The sequence below is a fragment of the Melospiza melodia genome, chromosome 8 (assembly GCF_035770615.1).
Source record: "Melospiza melodia melodia isolate bMelMel2 chromosome 8, bMelMel2.pri, whole genome shotgun sequence".
Classification (NCBI taxonomy): Eukaryota; Metazoa; Chordata; class Aves; order Passeriformes; family Passerellidae; genus Melospiza; species Melospiza melodia.
The window spans coordinates 26,104,681-26,128,277 of NC_086201.1; the positions used below are offsets into that span (position 1 = coordinate 26,104,681).

A 23,597-nucleotide genomic window follows, 5' to 3' on the forward strand; every position below is an offset into this window, starting at 1 on the left:
CAGCACAGTGCTGCTGCTGCTGCTGGTGCAAGGGCAGACACGGAGGGTTGTGTGTGCAGCGGGTGAGAGTCACTGGGACACGAGCTGCTCACACCTCAGAGCTCACTGCTCTGCAGGCACTGCTGCAGCAGCTGACCATGTCTGCACAGGCTGCACTCACACGGCTGTGGGAGCAAGAGACATTGGCAATTGTTTAGCTAGAAGTTATAAATAATACTTCTGAACAAAACTTGATCTGAAAAATTCAGGAGAAGGAAAGCAGCCTGAGAAGTACCAGAACTTCTTTCTTTCCAGAAGTCTGGGATGTTGCCTTTCAGAAGAGGGATTACAGCACCACTGCACATAATAAATGTTGCAAAACCTGCTGGTTTTTTTTACCCATACCTTATATCTGTCACTAAAAATAGGTCACTGACTTTATTCTAGAAAGATGAGAAGACTGACAAAACTGTTGTGCCAGAAAAGTAGCAAAAACAGTTAAAGAACTCTCTCCTATTCTGGCTTTTGCCCAAGTTAGATAATTTTCCCTAAACTGGTGGAAGGGGAGGAGGAGGACAAGAAGAAAACCATACAGCACGTAGGAAAAAAATGGACAAACAAGAGTACCTTCCTCAGACAAATAGTGGTTAATTAATGTCGTTTTAAATTTAATTGTATGGTTAGTTAATGCAGTTTTAATTACATTTTATTTCAGTAGGCTGATACATGCAGGAAATGCATTCTGATCAGACCACTGAAAACTAAATACAAGTTATTAGAAGAAACTGTTTAAATTAACTCTGCAACAATGTAATTACTTTGAAGCAATCACATGCTCTTCAGCCCTTTAACTCCAAGGTTCAAGCCAAAAAATTGAGTGATTCCTTCTTCCTCCCCTGGCCTTGCCTCAGCAAAGTACATAAAAGCTAACCCTAGAGTACACACATCAAGACTGCAGATTTCCTTGAGGAAAGGGTACAGAGGCACTTTGCAGTCCAGACACAGCAAGTGTAAGCTGAACATTTCGAGGCAGCCAGCTTTTACTGCTCTGTGTTTGCCCACAGTCCCAACTGCCCAAGGAGTCATTGGCCTTAGGAGAGCAGTGGCTTCCCCTGCTGACACCTTGTGTGTCACAGAGACTGCAAAACTGCTTTAAGCTTGTTTCAATTCTGGCAGACAACTCAAAGAGGGGAATTGTGAGCTGACATATCCAAACTGGATCTCCAAATTTCAGTAGGACCCTTCAATTCTGCTACTAGTAACAAAACGTTTTGACACCTGAAAGATAATTGACACCTCAAAATCCCAGTGTCTCTAGCTTATGCCCAAAAAAAGGCACAATACATCCCAGCACTCTCTGGTGGATCAGGGAGGATTAATGCTTACAGGCAACAGTTCTGCTGAACAGCAGAGGGAGATGTTTGTGTCCTCAGAACATATTGAAATAGACACTATTTGTATTTCCTTTTCTTTAAAAAGAAGAACCTTTCTATAAATGTCACTGTGAATTTTAATCACGGTAGGTGAAATTTCTTGTAATAGAGAGACAAAGCAGATCCTAAGTCCTCTGATACTATGATACCAATTATAAATGATTCAGATAAGCCACATGGATGTTAAGACAGGAAAGAATCTACCACATAGTGCTAAAAACACAGTGAATTTTATGAACTAACTGTCGAACTGATTTAAGCAACTGTTTCTATAAAAATGGTATCTCCACCATGGAAGAATTCAAGCTAAGAATTTTCTGACTTCTTAACATTTATGTGGACATAAGAGTGGATGGTACCACCTGTATTAAATAAATGGCATAATACAAAAGGAATAGATTAATATATTTAATTTTAAAATTGTTTCTAAGCAGATACAGAAAGAAATTCAATGTCTAGGTCCCTCAAACTTCTAGTTGCCAGTGGCCAAGCCAATAGAAAAAATAATGGGAGAAATATCTAAAGAGATTACGCATCTATGGAGTATTTAAAAGCTTTCCTTTTAAAAAGTATTAAGAGAAAGTAAAATAAACATCTGTCAGGAAGAGTCTGGCAGCAGGAGGAAGGGGTAGCTGGTCTCAAGAAACTTCCCACCTCAGACTTGACACTGGCCAATCACATGGATTTTGATTTCCATGTGATAACACAAACCACATGGACAGTTGCAGAAGTCAGCAAATTTTGCTCTGTCATTCAACAGCAAACCCTGTTGAACAACATGTGGCACATAATGGCTCTTCCCAGCACTACAAGGTATCAGGTTTTCAGCACCACTTCTTTTAATTCAGGAGCAGTTGATGGTCAGTTATTCTAAAATTCTCAAAATAGAGAGGGATTTCACAGCATTTTATGTGTTTAACTGTGCTAGCAGTACCAGTGTTATATACCAAGAAGCTTGAACACTTCTACAGCAATAAATTATTCCTTTCAAGGAACAGGAACAGTGTCTCAGAGGTAGATGATAAAACATTCTGTCAGAATTCTTTGTGACCCACCTCACAGTTCCTGAGACGGCGTGCCCATGCAGGCGTATTTAGTGGCAATGGCTGAAGAGGGATGGGAAAAGAATCTTCCACTGCCCTGAAAAAAAAAATAATAGAAGTCTATACAGATATTCAGAAAAGCAACAACTTAATCTAAACTACAGGCAAGATCAAATCAGTGTATTATGTATAATCCTAGAGCATATGATCAAACTATGGATATTGTATTAACATGCCTTAAAAAACCTGTGGTTTTCATTTTCATATTCTATTTCATTGTTAAAATAACTTACAGTGAATAAAAGTATTAAAAAACCCCACTGGTTTCTACATTCAAGTCCTCCAAACATTCAGTACACTGTGTGTTCATAACCTTTTCCATGGTAATTTTGTGATAACCATTGCAAAAACAAACTGCAAGAAAAAAAGGCAGTGCTAACACTGCATCAAAGTGATTGTTCATCCTTTAACCCCTGACCTACCTGGTGGTTGTTTTTTTGGATACAGTGAGAGACGCCTGTGGATGTAGAATGTAACTGCTTGCACTGTCTGCTATGGAAGCCACCACCACAGTCTGCAGATTGCCATCACCACACTTCTCTTCTGAAATATCTTTACCAAAAAAAAAAAAAATCAGCTTTCTGATTAATAACTGAATATAGAATGAGGAAAAACAAGCTATGATCAAACTTTGTATTTGAAGTAAGCATTTTGATGTAGGAAAGAAATTTAATAGATGATAAAGTAGTCTAACAGTTGTGAATCAGTGCTCAAACTCCATGTGCTCCAGTGCTCACACTGGCACACATATGAAGATACACTTGGTAAGGCTGCTTATATTTAATGACTATGGTAATTGTGAAGGTAAATAATCAGAGCAATTTGCAAATTACTCTCCTTTCAGGAATCCATATAGGATTGCACAAGTATTTAGTTCAGCTGCAAGTCACACACTGGTTGCTTTTAAAACAAGAAAAAATGAGGTAATGATATTGCTTTGTACTTAGAAAAGAACACTTAAACAAGAAAAACAGGCCTCTTGTAATTGAATCTGACATGCTGTTAGAACAAATGTTTTAGCCTTTCTTGGTAATGGGGAGCAATCCACAAGCCAAAAATTGCTCTTAGATTGAAGCCTGTGTGTACAGTAAAACAAAAACATAATGGAAAACTGTGAAAACAGACATTCAATATTTTGGTCTCAACAAAAACACATAAGGTCTCTTTAGATGAGGGATTTTTGCCCTTCAGTTATGAAAGCTTCTTTCCCTCATCCAGAGAGAGTGGTAAGCTATTGACACAGTACAGAAATGGATGCACACAAAGCTCCATAAGAAGATTCCTAAGTGTGCACTTGGATTAACACCACTCTGGCTCAAAGCACTGGTTCCTCCTGCAGGGACGTGCCCTTAAGACACTACAGGCTACTCTGAAGTCTGCACCATTCTGGCATTACCACCATGTGCAGACAAGTGAAACTCAGGAGCTGACAGGCCACTCTCCTTTCTCTTCTACCTCCACAGTAAACTGTTGGCAAGTTTTCCCAACTGTCTAAAATGGAAATGCAAAACTACTATTTAGTATTTCAACTTAGTGCTTACAAAGAGTAGCAGCAATTATTTTGTAACTAAAGGCTCCCAGTCAGCTTTAAAGTAGAGTAAGACTCTGCTGTAATCAAACCTGGTTTTACCCCTGAAAGAGCTGGAGAGGGAGGGAAGGCTGAGCATTAGGGTAGGAACAAGTCTTTCAATGCAAGGTCAGGAAAACATATTGCAACCCTAAGTGAAAAGAGCTAGATCACTGCTTGAATGCCAAATCTTTCTTCTATTCACCCAGCACCAGGACTCTACTCTTTTTCTGAGCTATCATTCCACATGAGCACTTAGCCAGTGCTCCAATCTTGACAACTTTATAGAGAGAAGGAAAAAACAGTTTAAAAAACATTTGAGAGTTTAACAAAATGCGACCACCTTGTTCTCAGTCTCACTCTGTGAATGCAACCTAGTACACAGCATTCTGCCATCCACCAAGGATTGCGGATCAATAATCAATGCTTTCAGATTTCAGTATGTCCATTTTCTAGAGAAAACCTGAAAATTTGGCTTCCAGTGTATCTCAGCACATGCTTAAAATGTGACAACTAACACATCCCAATGAATGGAAAGTTACATCTTATTTTCCTTGACTGGAAACTGAATTTGTACCTAAATGATTCATTCTTGGCTTCATAGAAGACGCATCATCACCAGTGATGTCTGGAACAGAAGATTTAATGTTCTTCTGGCCTGTCTGCATTACAGAAATTAACTACTTCACTCACAATGAAGTAAACAAATACTGAACATTTGAAGCCAATAGTACAGCTGGTGGCACAAATATCCTTATTAAAGGTAAATAAAGCAAGAAACAACTCTGTGCTTTATATGTTAATCTAATCTACCCATCACATGCCCTTCAGAAAGGGGGCATAATAGCTCTCATAAGCTTTCATTATGCTTTTGCCCAGCAGAAAATGTGGTGTGGGAGGCACCAGATTCACAATCAGAAAGCAGGTTCAGGGTGCATTCTGTCTTATAACTAAGGAAAGGAAAAGAGGTGCTTAAAAAAGACCATGGAGGATGAGCTTAGTCACAGGAGCACAAACCCTCAAGTCCCACAGGTTAAACTCACCCTGTGTGCTGGTCACATCCAGAAGCTGACCTGGAGGAATAATCACTTGGGTCACTCCTGGCTGGGCAGAAGGAATGACATGCAGCACCTGCCCATTTTCTGACTGGCTGGTAACAATCATCTGGAAGGCAGTCACACAGAAGGATTAATGGTTCCAGTTTGTATGGTGATCTTGCAGCATGACTGGGTCTGATTATTACCAGAACAGGAAATATTTTGCTTAGAGTTAGGGACTGTATATTTACTTGAATTTACATAATAAGCAAACTGTCTCTTTATTGTCAATTTCTTAAAATTACTTTCCCCTTTTAAAATAGGTCTTTAAAGAAAGAAAGAAAAAAAAAAAAACAAACAAAACAAAACAGTACTTTACCTGATTCTACAATGAATTACACATTTTTTTGAAACTGAAAATTCTGCTATTACACACAAATACCTGAAAGCCATTCATAGTTGGATTCACTGTAACTCCATTCATGGACTAGCAGAACTAATAATAACATAAAAATTGTGAGCTTTACTTCTAAGAAACTGACCTCTATGGGCAGCATTTCATGCAAAAGCAGAGAGAAGAAAAGTCCCAGGGCTTAAAAAAACAATACAAATTCAATCATCTGGGATTCTGAAAAACTTGAAAAACTTATCATGGTATATTTACACAGGACATAATTACACAGGACTCTGGGTGAGAGAGTTACCTTTTTTACAAAGTAGGTGTTACAAATTACAAAGTAACATTTTAAGAAAATTAATTGAGGGAGAAAGGTGAAACATAATGACTTAGCTTACTGCTAATGTTCTGATTCCCCCCAAAAAACAGAGATTTATCCAGGGAATATAGAGAAAGCAGCAGCAGTAGAAATACAAGATCTTGTCACACTGCAGCATCTGGGCTCAATAGTGACAAAAGACATCAGTTTAAAATTAGTAATGGTTGCAGACAGGATGTGCCTACCTGAAGAAGGGCAACTGGAGCATGAACTGTACCACTGAAAAGTTCCACCTTGTTGCTAGATATAAGGTCTGAATCAGCTGTCGCTACACCAAACCACCAGTAAGAGAGCTCTTCAGCGAGCTCCCTGGTGTGTGAACACAGCCCCAGGGCTGCCTGCCCTGGGTGAACACTCACCATGGGTGCACCGGGCCCTCCCAGGGGCTGCAGCTCACACAGCGGCTGCCTGGGCTGCTCTGCCCCGGGCAGCTCCTCGGCAGAGCAGGACCGCGCCTGGGGAGGGCTGCCCGACAGGGGGACTGCGATGGGCAGGGCTGGGGGAGAGTCGCTCTGGCCGAACAATAGATCCCTGGAATCCATGCACCTCAGTTGCTTTCACAGAGGAAAAACAGTAAAATGTACTTTGAGCAGCAACTTCTATGAAGGGAAAAAAAAAAAAAAAACAAAAACAAGAAAGAGAAAAGAACATTTAAAACCAGAGCGCTATAGTGTATTCTCAGAGGAGCTCTTGTCCTTCTGGACCAAGAAGCTAACACTAGCAGTTCCACTTTTGTTTTCTACTCCCATTCTTATTCCTGCTTCCTAGAATGAAGTCTCTCTACTAAGACAAAAGAAAATCCCTGTCGCTCAAAATCTACTCCCCAAAAACCATGTATCACTTTAAAACACCTCAAGTCTGCCCAGAAACTGAGACTTATACCAAAAACAAAACTGTAAAATATTCACCAACTTGATTTGAAATCCTAGATACTCTTCCACTTGGCCTTTCCATACATGCATTTAGCTATGAAGAAAAAAAATCTCTACACATTTTAAAAATTCTTTACAACAGAAGAAATACAAGCAACACAACCTCCGATTCAAGGGCAGGAATCGTACAGCATAAGGTCAAGAATCAGAGTTTCAAAATCTTAAAAAAATAGAGTGTATCTTCATCAAGTTTGTAGAACCAAAGTCTTAGAGTACATGCCATTTTCATTAAACTAAAGAGCATAGGCACAAATACTTGTCTTGTGGAAACTCTGACAACAAAAACATTAAGCATGTAAAATAATGGAAAAATAGGCAGTCCTTGTGACAATAACATGTCAAGGTGTCATTTGGCCAATGCAAGAAGGGCTGCAATTTGTTCTATTTCTTGCAGCAACTGCACAAACAACTCTGATGTTTTTGCAATAAAAATTAATACACTACAAATCAAAGAATGAGGAAAAGTGTTTCTAAATTTTATCTAAAGTCAGATTCGATCTAAATAGCCCCATCAAAAATTCTGCAGGTATAAATTCTCTGTGCTGAAACTGTCTACAGTGAACTACACCAGAAAAGCAGCACCAAACAAGTGGCACCTGTTGTGTTAAAGCCATTGTGCACAGACCATGAGCACACAAGTAAATCACTACCTGAATGACATTTCATGTCAGAAAAACATTCTGCAGAAGAGGATTCATGCACAGAAATCTCCCCACATAAGATGATCTGGCAATATCTAATTAAAAATACATGAAAGACTCCTCTCCCTCAATGCATACACAGGTGTCCTGCATCCCTGGACTCCTTATTTGTCACATTTGGTCACTAAGCAATGCCACCTCATTTTCACCTGTTCTAAACCTCTCCTACTCCAACACATGTCACAAAGAATTCTTTTTTAAAGAGTTAACAAAATAAAACATTCATTTCCTCAGCACCATAGCAGGAAATAATCACTGATGGTTGTCATTACATGTAACATCTGGATATTCATCAGTTCAAAACTGAATGGCACAGGAACCCAAGGGAAGGATGCACATTCTTAAAAGACATGATGCATTACTCTAAGGGCAAGAAAAAACCCTGCATTGATGAAATAGCATATTTGAAACTCATCAGAGTGGATGTAAAGGAAGCATCTACAAGGACAAAGCATTCATAGCTCACCTGAAAAATCTGATCATTTGTTTCTGACTCTCCTGTAGCATTACAGCTGCCTATGAACAAATCATTAGATCCTTCCATAGCAATATCATGGTCAGCTCCACTCTCTTCCATTACAAGGTGACCTGAAAAGGTTATAGAAGCTCATTTTAACCTTCTGCCAGGAGATTGCTGCAGGTGTTGTCTTCATGTTTTACAAACTCAGTGTTACAAGTTCTAAAGCTGTTGCAAGGTAACAGCAAAGCTCTCCAGAAATCCTTGCCTCCTTATCACATTATTACTCACTGCAGAAAAATTCCAGTGTGCTGCTCCAGGAGTAGAGCTTAGCCTTTTACATGAGATAATTTGCTTGATTTGTCATTGCATACACAGATACAAAACACACATACACCCTCCCACGATTTTCATCTGAATATGTCCAAAAGCACTGAACTAACAACCACACACATCCAGAGAACACTTGATATTTAGGCACATGCCAGCAGTGCTTTATAAATACATTAGTCACCTTCTTCCATAATCACCAGACAGAATTTGCATTATGCAACTTTGTCATGCAGACATCTTGAAGCAAATCAATTTGTTTTAAAGGCTTATAAGACAGCATGTAAAAGAAATAAAATTACTATTGTTAGTCTACAGTGGTATGCTTCGGGCAGAAAAAAACCACCAGATATGGAAAACAAAATTTGGCATTAATCACGTGGTGGAAGACAAAAAGAGTTCCCAGCACTCCAGAGATCTACCTCCTATCCCAAAGGAAGCTTCAAGATACTCAGCTGCCCACTGCAAACCTTCAAACAGACAGATAATACTGGACAGTGAATTGCCACATGCACAGGACAATGCTCTCATGCACACAGCACACCCTTTAAAGCAGCAACCAATCCCAAACATTCACAAGCAGCAGGACAAAATGACAATTAACTTGGCCCCTGCCTAACAAGAGTTTACATCTATAAGACTACACACACAACATACCCAACTGAACAGCAGAAAACTCCTGTAGTTTGGGGTGAAGGAGGGGGAAGGGTGGTCACGATTTTTCCCTTCAGTATTTTATTTTAAAGACAGGCTGCATTATATTAGCACATGACTCCTACCAGCTGTATCTTCTTCACCACACCACGCAAGCAAATTCCTCAAGATGGACCTTCTTGGCTCTGGAATTTCAACTGTTTACAGCTTTTGCAAGGAGACTGTAACAGGCTAGAGAGTAACTTCAAAAGAACCCTACAACTCTTAAAGCACAGATTTATTCTGCTTTGCAAAGGTATAAAGGACACAAAGGCAAAGCAAATCCACATCTCCTTGGCTTTTGAAGCTGAATAAAGCATCCTGCTGATACAAACAACATTGAGAAGTTAAGCAGCTCATATGCTCAATATATTAATACTTTAATCTAAAGCAGATTTATTTTTCCATTCAATTTTCAAGTGATGACACTCCAGACCAAGTTCCAAATGAAGTTACCTCATGTTTACCAAATATTTTTGAGCTTTGGATCTGAGAACAATTATAAGACGTTTCAGTTAAAATGTCTGAAGCATCTTAGCAGCAAATGGAAAAAAAACCCAGAAAACCAGATTTCATCATCACTCAACCATTTCCTCTCAGCTCAAAGATGTAAAGAAGAGACAGCAGTTTTGCAAAAGCAGCACATTTAGTTCTTTGAGATAAACTGAGTTTGTTCCAGATACCGATAACACGGACTCTGAGCATGCTGGAACCCAACAACAGAACACAAGGACAGCTCTATGGGGACACACCATGACCCCAGCAGCCCAACATCCTGTAGCTAACAATAGTTAATAACAAAGCTCAGGGGGAAAAATCCAGCAGTGAGGTAAATACACAGTGATATTTATCCAGCTTCCTTTCATAGGCAGCCCATATATTTTATATTTGTGCTTAAAATAATCCCTGTGGTACAATTTTGCCCCATGATTTTGTCGGATCAGTGTTGTAACCTAGGCAAACCACTGGCACACACACCACTTGGAAAATCAACTTCATGGTTTAACCATCCAGGTTTCATTAACCCAAGTGCTTGTGTGCAACCACAAACAAAAATTATTATTTTTTGTCTAAAAGAAATATGCTTCTACAGAGGTGTACAAGTACATGCACAGTTAATGGATCTTACAGTTGTATAAATATTGCTGAAGAATTCTCCAAACAGGAGAGTTAAATCCTGTATATTTATGTATACGTAAGTATAGGAATATTTGTTAGGAACGTGTAAATAACAAGTAAGTATCACCTCATAAACATTAAGTGAGCACCACAAAAATTCCCACTGTAACACCAGGGCATCACACGTTTAACAGGTGGCTGAAGGAGAAATGTGGAAGTTTAACGTTAGTGTACAGTGGGAACAAGAGCTGCATCCTCAAAGCACACAGGCAGATCACTGTGCCTCAGCTTTAGCCTTAACACAGCTCCACTCCCACCACTTTATAGGCTGCTTCCGATTCCAGTATTCCAGGGCCATTTCCAACACATGAGTTAGGGTATTTTAATGCCACAGGTCTATTTCCTTCACCCTGCTTCCATTTGGGAAGCCCTTTTCTCAAGAAAAGGGAAATCTATGGCCATTGTTGTCCCAGGTTCACCTCTACAAAGACAGCAAGCAGCCACAGAAACTGCTACCACGGGCAAACATGATAACCACATGAGCACTGTATGCAGGGTGCTGGTTATACTTAACAGAAAATACATACAATTGAATGCTTCACCGTCAGTTTCTTTTGAGTTTTCTACAAGATTATAAGAAGACTTTGGATAACTGCATAGCTTACAGCAATCAAAAATCACTGTCTGAAAAAGCTCCCTTTGAGGACATTTCTCTACAACAAATTCACAAGGGCGTGAATTACAGCAAAACATATCAGGGAGGAAATCAGGACATAGTGATACTTCCCAGTAAAGGAGTTACAATTAGCTTTGTCAGCTTGTACTAAGTTTGAGATTTAGCATTATCTCTATCACGGAAGAGGAGGCAGATGCTGTTAAGAATACAGAGATGATCTGGGGACTCACACATAAAAGGATTCTCAAGTCAGTTTTTGGAAGACAACGCCAATAGCTGGAAAATTACCCTGTGTCAATTTCGCTGACAAACAACGCTAGGTCTGTGAAGTATGCTTCAGAAAGAGATGAGATTTCAGAGCCTCACGAAACAGCAAACACCCAGCACCCGCCCGCTCCAACACCGAGTCACCACTCAGGGAAACCCCGGCTGCTCCCAGAGGCCACGAACAACTGTCAAAAAGGTGGGGGAAAAAATTTTATAAACAGCGCAAGCACACAGCATGTCCTCACACAAGCAGCCTTCGCCCAGAACACCAAACTCACTTGCAGCTTCTTTTTAAGTCCACCGCGCGTTGGGTTTATTACTTCCAGTAGGCAGTTTATTGTGGGTGTGCCGCTTGACGTGCAGAGAAACACAACCCGAGTGACTCCGAGCAGAGACCACCGCTCCAGCGACCCCGGGCGGCACACGGGGCACTGCCCGGCCCGAGCACAGCCCGGACACAGCAGGGGCACAGCCCGGCACAGCTCTGACACATCCCGGACACAGCCCTGACACAGCCCGGCACAGCACGGGCACAGCCCTGACACATCCCGGACACAGCCCTGACACAGCCCGGCACAGCACGGGCACAGCCCTGACACAGCCCGGCACAGCTCTGACACATCCCGGACACAGCCCTGACACAGCCCGGCACAGCACGGGCACAGCCCTGACACAGCCCGGCAAAGCCCGGGCACTGCCCAGACACAGCCCGGCACAGCACAGGCACAGCCCGGGGCGGCCGCCCTCAGGAGCGTCCCCAGGAACCGCTCCCGCACCTGCGAGGGACCCCGGAACGCGCCCCAGCCCCGAGGAGCGCGGAGGGCACCTCAGCCCGCACCCGTCGCACCCCTCGGCACCACAGCCCCGCGGCGGGGGCGGCGGGAAGCACCGGCCGGGGCCCCGTCGCGGCGACCCGGGGGGAGATGCCGGAGCCGCGTTACTCCACCTGGGCTCGGCTCCCGCAGCCCCGCCGCCATGCGCGCCTCCGCTCCGCGCACGCGCGCCCGCCCTCAGCGCGGAGCGGGGCGGGGGCGCGCGGGGGGCGCCGGGAAGGCGGCGGCGCGCGGCCTCTCGGGAGCGCGGCGGGCGCGCGGCACGCGGGCGGCGCGCGGTCCCGCGGGGGGCTCGGCCGGGGCGCGCCGCGACACGTGCTCGGTGCCGGCGACAGCCATGGCGCAGCTCACGGCGCGGTTCCGCACCGAGAACCGCAGGTGAGCGGCCTCCCCTGCCGGGCCGGGGGTGGGTTCGGGAGCGGGTGACGCGGAGGCGGTAACGGAGCGCTGTGCCCGCAGGTTCGCCGTGGAGGATGTGCCCTTCTCGGTGCCCGCGACCTCCGAGACCACCGACCTCAGCCACCTCATCAACAAGCTGCTGGCCGCAGCGCACGGTAGGTGCCGCGGCCGGGGCGGCCCCTCGGAGCCCGGCGTGCCCCGTGTCCCCAGGCCGGGCCCGGCCCCGCGCGGGCTGTCACAGCCGGCGGCACCCGCGGGGCCCCGAGCCGGTCCTGCCCCGCCGCTTTGGCCCGGCTGCCTGCCGTGAGGCAATCCTGGAATTGATCTGAAACGCTGCGGTACCGGCGCTGCCGGGCATTCCCAGAGAGATCGACCACATGCTGGAATGCTCTGTGTGCCCGGCACCACAGGCCAGGCTGCCGCAGCAGATGGGAATGGAAGTGTTGCTCCAAACCTGGCACAAGATCTAATGAAACGAGAGGTTTCGTTTGTTATAACAGCCTTTAAGAAAACTCAGCTATTCTGTCGGTGCTGAAATGGGCCGACTGACTTGAAAGCTGATCTGGGAAAGCCACTTGTGCGATGTTGTTGGAAAATCCCATTTTCTATAAGAAACTGGGTCAGTGGTATTATACCCTGCTTCTTGAACCTTTTGCAAGTTGCTTTCAACCCGTGACATTGCAAACAATTCTGAACAGAAAACTGGTCCACAGTGCAGTGCTTCTGCCAAAATGCAGAGCCTTTGTCATTTATGCCGTTATGAAGGGAGAAATACGAACCAAAAGTTCTTAGGATTTTCCTACTGTTGCCACAAATACAGGGCTCTAGCTGGTGGTAATGAGAATGGCACCTACGGAACAGTCAGGAAGCACCACTGGGGTTTGACTACACAGAGCTACAGAGAAAATACAATAAGAGGCAAACAACTCTTTGAACCCCAACAGCAAATTTTCCTTCCTCTTAAATAATCCTATGGAAGTAAAGGCCACTTAAAACTGGGAGAAGAAACTAATTGGTTGGGGTTTTTGTTCTTGTTGTCATTTGTTTTGGGGGTTGTTTATGTTTGGGTCTTTTTTAAACTCTTCCTGGCTCCATTTCCTGAACCATTCACAAAATTATACCATTCTTGACAGTGACAAATAAATAGTGACACCTGAACATTGATTTTCCCCGTTTGTTTCAGAGGATCACAAGTATGTGGAATTTGACTTCCTTATCAATGGCCAGTTCTTGCGGTTGCCGCTGGTCACGCACATGGAAATGGAAAACATTTCCACAGTAAGTCATACTCAGTGTCTCTCCTTCTTGGGCAGTAGAACATACTTAGCCAGTTTGCTTCAATCTGATTTGGATATTACACTGTTGGCTGGGTAGATTTCCTTGCTCAGTTTCATTTCTTTTCTTTCCCAGGAGAATTCCCTATATTTTTAAATCTGTTACAAACTGCAGTGATTAGAGACTGCAGACAGAGCAGTGCAAGGATATTATCCAATCTGTTGTCTGTGTACAGTTCGGAGGGAAATTCTTCTCTTATTCAGTTCATCATTGGACTGAATACATTCCTGTCTCTTATGGTGGGGGATAATGGGAATGTTTAATATTACCTCTAGAAAATGTTGCAGTGTTTTAGACACCAGTTTTGTATTAGTAAATGTAGAAGAAGAGAAATGTAAGAAGACTGAAATCACTTGCTTTTGCTTCCAGCTTGCTATTAATAGTAATTTGATAAAAAGATGGAAAGCAATGTAATTCACACTTTTTTTCCTAAATATTTTTGTTCTACTGATGTGGCAAAGAACTTGGATACCAAGACCTTTGCTCAATAAACTTGTATATTTGTGCCACACTACAGTTAAATTTTACTGTTAAGTGATTAAAAAACCCAAAACCATGCTACATCACTAAATAAGTATTTTGTCTGTGAGCTCAGGAAGAAGTGGTGGAAATAGAGTATGTGGAGAAATACATGGCCCCTCAGCCAGAAGAATGCATCTTCCACGATGACTGGATCAGTTCTGTTCAAGCCACTGAAGAATGGTACCACACTAAGCCAGTTCTAAGTTTTGTCTTGCTTATTCATGTTCCTCCCTGGTATCAAATAGAGTGGTATTTTCTCTTTAATAATCCCTTGGGTGGGTTTTTTTTTCCTCTTTGCTTTTTTTTTTTAACCTGTCAAGTCAGGTACTTGCTTTTGTAAGCAGTTTGCTTGTTATACTGTCACAACAGTGACTTTAACACAGGTAGAAAACAGCTAGAGACACTGAACTTGAGATATTGCTTGTACAAATGAACAAAATAAATGCTGTTTAGTATCCTTTTTCTTAAAGGAAAACAAGTTTTCCTCATTACTCTTTTTTGCTTAAACCCTTGACTTCCAACATGACACCCATCAGCAACAAATAGAATAGCTTACCTTTCTCCAGAGATTTTCCTGAAAAAAAGCCAAAGAGGCATAATTGCCTTTTTCTACTGAATTTTCACATTTATTTCCCAATGAGCTTGGTAACGTTCATATATTAAGTAGAGATTTGAAAATGCTTTGAGAACCTCTGGCAACATAGTAAAACTAACAAATTGAGTTTTGAATTATGTAAATTGTGTAAGGAATCTTAAGTCACATCAACCAGAACATGCAGTACTCTCACTGCTTGTCTTTCTAGCCTGTACTCTTGGCCTCCCAGTTGCAAGGCTTTAACAAAGCTTTGCTATGTAGCAAAAAGATATGTTTTCCTCTTTCATGCTATTTCTTTTAAACCGGTTACTCTGCTAATAGTTTTGCCACGTTTCTGGTTGAGGCTTTATTTCATAAAAACATTTGTTGGTCTTAAAGATGTTTCCAATGCTGTACCTGTAGGATATTAACTGGCTGCTACGACCAGACTGCTCGGATCTGGTCTGTGGAAGGAAAATCCATCACCACAATAGCTGGGCACACAGAAGTAGTGAAGGATGTGGCGTGGGTGAAGCAAGGTTAGTATATATAGCAGGGGGATAGTAGTAGTTTGATTTACTGGGGGAGGGAATGTTAGCATTCCTTAACTATGAATATTTAATTGTCTAAATGTAATTATTTAAATCTCTGTCAGTGGTGTAAGAAATTAAGTCACGGTGTGCAGAAAGTAGTCCTTTGACAATAATGAATATAGTCACTTTAAGATGGTTGTTTTCTATGCACCCTGCAGTCTCCATTAGCAAATGCTGGTGTATATGTAGTTATAGTAACTGTACGTGCAGGGCAACATGATGTAAACTGAAGCACATATAAGTTTCTGTCTATCTGCTATTTCCTCTAGGATTAGAATAATTATTTATAAAAACCTTGGAAAGCTGAGTTGGGCATGAGTGTAACTTTTTTCTTCCTCAGATAGTTTATCATGCCTGTTACTCAGTGCTTCCATGGACCAAACTGTCCTGCTCTGGGAGTGGAACGTGGAGAAAAACAAAGTGAAAGCCCTTCACTGCTGCAGGGGACACGCTGGCAGTGTCGAGTCTGTGGCTGTTGATTGCACAAGAACCAAAGTGAGTGACTTCTGGAAAGAAACCTTAGTGGTTTGGGATTTAGCAGCCTGTACCTCAAAGATCCTGGTTTTGTCCTTGCATGGGTATTCATCATCATGATTTTATGACAAAGTGATAATTTCCCAGTTTTGTTATGAGTGGTGGTTTTTGAGGATTAAGAGTGTCACATCAATGCTAAGCCATAGAATCACAAAATCATTTAGTTCAGAAAACAAGTTAAAATTTAAATGCATGAGAATTTTATGCTATAATGAAGTATTTTCAAATTTGACCTAAATTTTCATGGCAGTTTTGGTGGGAAAAAAATTTCCAGAGTTCTTGGAAGAAGCAGGTGATAAAGAGGTTCTTTCCCTTCACCCAGGAATTCAACAGTTATGAGCACTCCTACCAAAGGTGGAGTCACTGCTCCCAGCTTGACTCAATATCAGACAATAATCAGACTCAACATCAGTTTAAAGTCAAACTTTTTGGTGCTGAAGGAAATAGGTATTCTGTAGATATTTTTCCTACAAAGGAAGTAGAAAGAATAATTTGATGTATGCCAAACATTTTGGGGGGGATTTTAGGAGCCCAGCACTGTTACTTGTGTGTCAGAACCCATTTTTCAAGCAGGTCTCTCTTCCAAGGTCCATCTGAATCAACATTTAACAAAATGTTTCTGTTTATACAGTTCTGCAGTGGATCCTGGGATAAGATGTTAAAGATCTGGTCTGCAGGTAAGATGTAAGTTTGTAAGGTTATACATCACTATGCTGAGTTACTGGTTTAGTTAATTACACAGTTTCAGATCTTGTTATCAGCTGCATGATGGCTGTAGGCACCATAAATATGGGGATTTGCTTAATTACTTACATGGAGATGGAATTCAACAATCTGTAGCTCAAGTCTCCTGTCTTCTGTCCCAGTACCTACAGATGAAGAGGATGAAATGGAAGAAGCAGCTAACAGACCACGGAAAAAGCAGAAAACTGAACAGCTTGGACTAACAAGGGTAAGATGAGCTCTGGGTTTGTCCAGGATTTTTCTTTAGAAGTGTAGCCACAGCAAATAATTTCTCTTTACTAAAGGTAACTTTAAAACTGCTGGTATGTCTCAGGACAATCAGACTCTTTTATTTGTTTGATAACTGACTCAAATCTGTCCCCATTGTATTTTAGACTCCCCTGGCAACCCTCTCTGGCCACACAGAAGCCATCTCCTCTGTGCTGTGGACAGATGCTGAAGAAATTTGCAGCGCATCATGGGACCACACCATTAAACTCTGGGATGCTGAGACTGGAGATCTCAAATCCACTTTGGTGAGATCATTATACTCGGGCTGTAGGTTAGCTAAGTCCAGCTCAGAGAAAAAGAAAAAGCTGTGTAAAATAGTAGCTCCTGTCTTAGTTACTATTTTCTTTGCTGACAGACAGGAAACAAAGTGTTTAACTCTGTCTCCTACTCACCCCTGTGTCGCCGCCTTGCATCAGGGAGCACCGACAGACATATCAGGCTGTGGGATCCTCGCAGCAAAGGTGAGCTAAACATGGTGGTCTCAAAGGTGTTCTTCAGAGTCAGAACTTTGTCCTGTCAAGAGACATCTCACAAACTTTTCTGGTCCCTCTGCTTGGAACCAGCCATTTGGGGGCTTTTATTAAATACAAAACTTACATCTATTTCCTGTATTCTGGTGCAAGACTTGTTTTAATGCTTACCTAAGAATTTAGAAACTATTCTTTTTTTTTTAACTTACTAATGAATGTCAGCTGTGCAGTTGCAGAATGGATTTTTTTTGTAAGGTTCAGGCTGAGGCTGGTCTGATAACCATTAAAGTGAAACAGTAGTCACTTGGACATGGTACCATATTTCATAAACAGATGGAATTACAGATATTATGGCTGAGCCTATCAGATTTATTGTCACAGACACATTTCATAGAATGGTCTGAGTTGGAAAGGACCTTAAAGATCATCTACTTCCAACCCTCCTGCCCTGGGCAGGGACTCCTTCTACCAGAGCAGATTGCTCAGAGCCCACCCAGCCTAGCCTTGAACATATCTCTTTTTGTAGGTACTGGAAGGCCACAAATAGTAATTAACATTTACTTGTTTAGCTTCTGTAAATATAATCCAAAGTTCACCAGCCTATTACATATTGCTAATAAAAATAATTTTTTTGGTTGGTTAAAAAAAATCTTTGAAAAGGAAGTTTAGTGACAAGAAGATACATTCTGAGCAGTTTCAGGTTGGTTTCTTTTTTCTTTGGTTTGGTTTCTTTCTTTGGGTTTATTTCTTCCCCAAAACTTGTGTGGCTTACATTTTTGTTCACTTTATTTAGATACTTGAACTGCAATTGCACTGGATTTTGTATACATCTTCAAATGCTGGTTTCAGCATCTGCTGATGTCTGTGTTTTTTCCTCTTTCTATTCAGATGGCTCCTTGGTTCTCCTGTCTCTGACTTCTCACACAGGCTGGGTGACATCTGTGAAGTGGTCACCTACCCACGAGCACCAGCTGATCTCTGGTTCTTTGGACAACATTGTGAAGCTTTGGGACACAAGGAGGTAAAATAAACCTGTGCTTGTTGTTGTGCAAAGGCACATAAGCTTACAGGGTGAGCTACCCCTCATGAAACAGAAAAAGCAGTCAGTCAGTAGAAACACCTGTGGCATTTGTGAAAACCCTCTAGGTTTTGGAAGTCAACCATAAAAGGGAGAAAAATACTTGTAGGCTACCACAGGGCTGGAAAGCTTATGCTGTTGAGCAGCATCTACACATGGAAGAAGGAAGCTGTAATAAATTCTTCCCAACAAGTGACTGAATTTCAGTCTCCAAGTTGTTTGCAAGTAGATGAAAAATGTTGTTGCTTTCCTCTTTGGGGATGTAGGAGAGGAAAATACTGATGTGATTGGCTCTGGGGAAAGCAGAGGAAACATCACAGATGGTCAATGTCTGTACTCTCTCAAAGTGTTTATAACTGCTTGATCACATCTGTTTGATAGCATTGGGATAGCATTTCTCCCTGGGAGCAGTTGTTGTCGGTGATTGCTCACATAACTTCAAACCTGTTTGTCACCAGCTGCAAAGCTCCTCTGTATGACTTGGCTGCTCATGAAGACAAGGTTTTGTGCGTGGACTGGGCAGAAGCAGGGGTAAGAATCTGAAGAGCAAGTTACTTGATTTATATGCATGATGTTTAAGAAGAGAGCTAAGAGCAGTCATGGGCTGCTACCTCCTTATGCTTAAAGCTAGAAAAGAACAGGCAGCTGTAGTTGTGCTGTGTTTGATGTCTGGTGATGTCCCAGGCACTGCAGCGTGTCCCCACACTCTGCAAAGGGGAAAGGTGGGAGCAGGAGCTCTGTGGCTTTAACTGAGCATTTTTGTCTCTCTAAACAAGAAGAGACAAGAACAGCACTGCACCTTACTCAGAGAACACGTGTTCCAAGGTAGCCTCTCCCACCATGTGGACTTAAAGCATGAAGCAAAGCTGGGGCCTGGCCATCAGTACATGTAGAAGGGGAAACTGTAGAATCCTCTAGAGCAAGCTGTTCTGCTACTGCAGTGGTACACACATATTTAAAATTACCAAAACCCCCATTCTGTGAATGTTCAAAATTCTCAGTGTGGCTCCTGTTCACTGTAAAAGTCAGGAAAAGCTTTAGCAGCTTTCCTACACAAGTTTCAATTCTAATTTAAGAGGAGAGTAAGAGACAAAGTTGCTTCTGTACTCTGATTCTGGGATTTAGTCATGCATTAACAGTTCATAATTCACTGCTGCTTTTTATAAAGGAAAGAAAAACTGAGTCCTTAACTTGTGTACTTATTTTGCTTAGTTCTGATATTAATCACTGTTTCCTTCTCTCATCAGTTGTTACTGAGTGGAGGAGCAGACAACAAACTGTATTGCTACAGATACCCAGCTACAGCCTCTGATGTTGGGGCATGAAGGTCAACAGCCAGAAGACTTTTTTTTAAAAAGAATGATCTCTACACAATCAACTTCTGAAGAAGGGAGGAGTTTGTTGCTCAGAGAGCTGTTCCTGGTTTTGTATCGGTAACCTATATCCATATTTGTCACAGAAAAATAGGAAAGCCCAAATGGGATTCATGTGAAACAAAGCAAAGGTAATTTCCTCCCTTCTGGATGGCTTTGAATTAACATCTTTTAAATTACTATTTGTATGGCCCTTTTAATAAGTAGTAAACTGTTTGCTGATATTTACAGAAAAACTACTCAATGACTAAATTATTTTTTGAGTTCACCTGCTTTATGTTGGGGAAAAAAATAAACCTTTTATCAACAGTTCATTGGTTTAGTGTGTCATTTCAGATAAAAATGAGATTTCAGCTCTCCTCTCAGTCTGGCTGTTGGCAGTTCTTACAATTTAGTCCTTAATTAAGAACCCAGGCTTCTTTCTAGGATGAAGACTTGGTATGTATGCAGTATAAATAGCATACATTTATATGATGATATACAGGAACTTGACAGATTTATTGGCAGATGAAATATTCCATATTTTAGTGGCTCATAAATTAGGGTTGTAGATTATAAGAATGCCAGCCTTGCACTACAGTACTTGTGCTGCAGTACCACTCATGTGGTGTCTTGGACCTAAGGATGTGTAGAAACAATGGTGGATCACACAGAGAAGGCAGAAGTAGAAGGAATTTGTTCTTACAAAGAGCAGATGCAAAGAGGTGCAATAGCTTTTAGGTTGATAGAGAATAATGCACTATTCAAACATGCTCAATTTCTCTGCTGGTGGTTTTGCTTTGAGTTCAGCATTCAAATGCAAAAGCTTTGCTGCAGCTTGTTAGATTACATACATGTGCTGTTCAAGCAGCACCCTGTTAAACTGTGTGCAGACCTCACTTGAATATCCTCACCAGTGCCTTGGCTTCCAATCAGTGTGACACCTGTACAGTGCTAACAAGTCAAATGCTTAAATTAATAACTGTTCTTTGAAGAGTGGGAACTCTAACCTCCATGTTTATAATATAGTCATATATATATATAATATATAAACTATATATATACTTCATATATAGTTCTGAGTAAGGAGTTTTAAGAAATATCAAAGAGCAAAACTGGTGAAAATGACAAAGGACAGGGTAAGGATCTCTGATCCCTTTGCTCTGCAAGTGAAGTACTGCAACTAACAACTTATATGTCTAAAGACTCATTAAAGCAAGGTAAATAAGCTTAATATGGTTTTCTTGCCTTCCCAGAAAGATTTACAAAACACTTCTTAAAAAAGATTATGTTACCTGAAGTGTCAGCTTCTCTTAGACTAATATTATTTAGACTCAAGCAAACTCAGTGGCATTAGTTGTTTTAATTTCAGTGAATCCATCAGATCTATTTGTTACCTGTAAAAAAATACACAGAATGTATCTAAGAAGGTAGGTTTTGATGGACTAGAGTGACAAGCAGGAGCATTTTTATACCCTCCTCTTGTCTGGAAAAGTACTGTGGCAAAGGAACAGCCAGAGAAGGAACTAAGTAAACCATATTAACATGAAGTGATGCCAGTGTGAGTACAATGTATTTTTGGAATATATCCATTACCACTGTCCATAAATTATCCTGAAACCAATACATTTTACATTTGGCTGACAATTCTTTCAATAACCTGTAATCTTAAGTAAAATTTTTTAATAAGACTTTTGAACATGCAGTCCTTCCATTTAAAATAATCATGTGAAATTACAGTGATCAACATGAGTTGATTTTAAAACTGCAGAAGAACTGAGTCAAAAGCATGGTAATCCAGAGTCAAGGTGCTGATGGTGACTCTACTTACAAAAAATAATTCCTTCCTCCTCTGAAAACCATTTCTGCATATTCTTAGTGCCCTAGCAGCATAATACAAAACCATAAAGAATTTTTATGTACTAACTGCCAATTTTGCTTAAATATAAAAGTGATTCTACAAGGGAGGTTAACAAAGACAATCAGCTACTGCAAGATTGACCTACATTTGTTTTTTTATTGATGGGAGGTGGGGGTAGGTTTGTTTTTGAGAGGCTGTGCAATGCACATTGTTCTATTTCTTTCTTTTCACTCCGCACTAACACCTGGCATGAACTGTCCACCAGCACACATGTGCTGCCTCTAAACACAGCTCAAACACCACCATGCACTGACACACATCAAAAGCATTAGCACAAGACAAGGTTTCACCTGCTTGGTCCCTGGCTTAGTGTCACATTTGCATTTTCACTTCATGTGTTTCCTTTTACCCAGCTGGTTCTTTCAGCTTTCTTCTTGCTTTGAGAATTCCATCTTTGCTTCTGGATGGCTGCCATCCCTTCCCTACAGCCAGCCCTGGCAGAGCACTGGTTTTTCTTTCTTGTTGGCATTTGGTTTTTTTAATCTGTCTTCTCTCAACTGCAAGACTGAATTAAAAACAAGGGAAGGGGGAAGGAAACATTAAGTAAAGTAAATATTCCAGTGACACACAGCCTGAATGTGTGTGTGTGGACAATGTAGACACAGGAGTTTGGGCCAGCAGTGCAGATCTCCAGCCAGCACTGCTCTGCCTGTCCCATTCAACTACAGTCCAGAGCCCAAGGTGAGGTTTGTCCTTAGTGAAGATAAACTTACTGAAGTTTTGATGGGTTTTGTACAGGCTGATAAATTTCCAGGATAAACACAACATACTCCTCTAGATTTTAGCATGCATACCTTAGGAAACAGATCTAACCACCTATGCTTAAAGTGACTTCTGCAATTTAAACAAAAGTGTTTCACTGAGTTCAGAAGGAAGCACAAAGATAAAGGAATGCACTTCTAATGAAAACTCCTAAAATGTGAGGTTTTCTCCTGAATTTTCTGACACTTCTGCAACAGAAAGCACTAGATAGGCACATGCACAAACTCCCTAAAGGAAAAACACACTTTTGGTACACTCCTATGTTAGTTTAAGTCTTATTAAATGTGGATAGAACTTGAAGAATTGCAGAATTTTTAAAGGCTTTCTCATTACTGAATTAACTGAGAGTACAAATTATCTCCAAATTTGTGTGATGATAAACATGATTGTCAAAAAAGCAAACAACCCCTCCAAACAACAACAACAAGCAAAAGTCCCAAACAAGCAGCAGATTTAGGCTGATCTGTTCCATGACCTCTGAAATTTCAGCATGTGCTCTTTTCCCTTACTGTGGAGAAGGCAAAAGGTTTTATCATAATAAAACTTAATGGGAACTAGGTAAACACACTTCAGATTTCTACTCTCCATCAGAATGGGGCTGCCAAGCTGGCCCTGACACACCCCAGTCCAGGGGTAAATACAGTTTATGGATTAACACCCTGCTTCAATTTGAGATACTTCATTGGCTAACAACAAATTGTATTGGCTTACATTGCAATTTATAAGCCAAAAAAAGTCCCATCAAGTTTGAATCACCAATTTTGTTTGATGTAAGCTCACTGGCAGAGATCTCAAATTACAGGCAGAATTTGGGATGAAATTAGTTGCCATGAAAACCAATTTAAATTGCCCTGTAAATTGCATGAAAAAAGTGGCTTTTCAGCTGCCAGTGAGAAGCTGGCTAAGTCTGGTCTAGGAAAGACAGCTGCTCAGTCTGGATGAGTCTATCAAGCCATCCAAATCAAGACGTGTACTGTAGGGAATGCTTAAAACATAACTCAAACCACAAAAATGTAAATTTCTGTAGCAATTTCAGCAATCATACTTGAAACCTTCAAAATGTTGATTTTGCATGTCTTTGCAATCTATTCCATTGGACAACTAGCAGCCTGTGTCCAACAGGGGATCTTGGTAGAAAAA

At 41.4% G+C, this 23,597-nt stretch overlaps 2 protein-coding genes across 14 annotated transcripts in view; one reads left to right on the forward strand and one right to left on the reverse strand.

Annotated features, from left to right (window-relative positions):
- Positions 1–12,056, reverse strand: part of CARF (calcium responsive transcription factor) — a 33,102-nt gene extending 21,046 nt beyond the window's left edge. For 9 of the 13 annotated variants that reach the window (XM_063162373.1, XM_063162365.1, XM_063162368.1 and 6 more), the window contains exons 1-6: positions 11,349–11,596; positions 7,995–8,116; positions 6,255–6,494; positions 5,126–5,246; positions 2,938–3,067; positions 2,468–2,552 (exon numbers count right to left, since the gene is read on the reverse strand). In XM_063162373.1, coding sequence (XP_063018443.1) covers positions 2,468–2,552; positions 2,938–3,067; positions 5,126–5,246; positions 6,255–6,437 — 519 coding nt within the window. In that variant the 5' untranslated portion in view covers positions 6,438–6,494; positions 7,995–8,116; positions 11,349–11,596. Of the gene's footprint in view, positions 1–2,467; positions 2,553–2,937; positions 3,068–5,125; positions 5,247–6,254; positions 6,495–7,994; positions 8,117–11,348; positions 11,599–12,016 lie in introns of those variants that run through there. The other 4 variants (XM_063162374.1, XM_063162375.1, XM_063162367.1 and 1 more) reach the window with 3 other exon arrangements.
- Positions 12,057–12,181: 125 nt separating this feature from the next.
- On the forward strand, positions 12,182–20,104 carry WDR12 (WD repeat domain 12). The gene is made up of 13 exons (XM_063162378.1): positions 12,182–12,281; positions 12,363–12,457; positions 13,486–13,580; positions 14,233–14,339; positions 15,157–15,272; positions 15,667–15,821; positions 16,492–16,537; positions 16,727–16,812; positions 16,979–17,119; positions 17,230–17,335; positions 18,233–18,365; positions 18,881–18,953; positions 19,670–20,104. The coding sequence occupies exons 1-13, from the start codon at positions 12,241–12,243 to the stop codon at positions 19,745–19,747; spliced, it is 1,272 nt and encodes a 423-aa protein (XP_063018448.1). The 5' UTR covers positions 12,182–12,240; the 3' UTR covers positions 19,748–20,104.
- Positions 20,105–23,597: the final 3,493 nt, after the last annotated feature.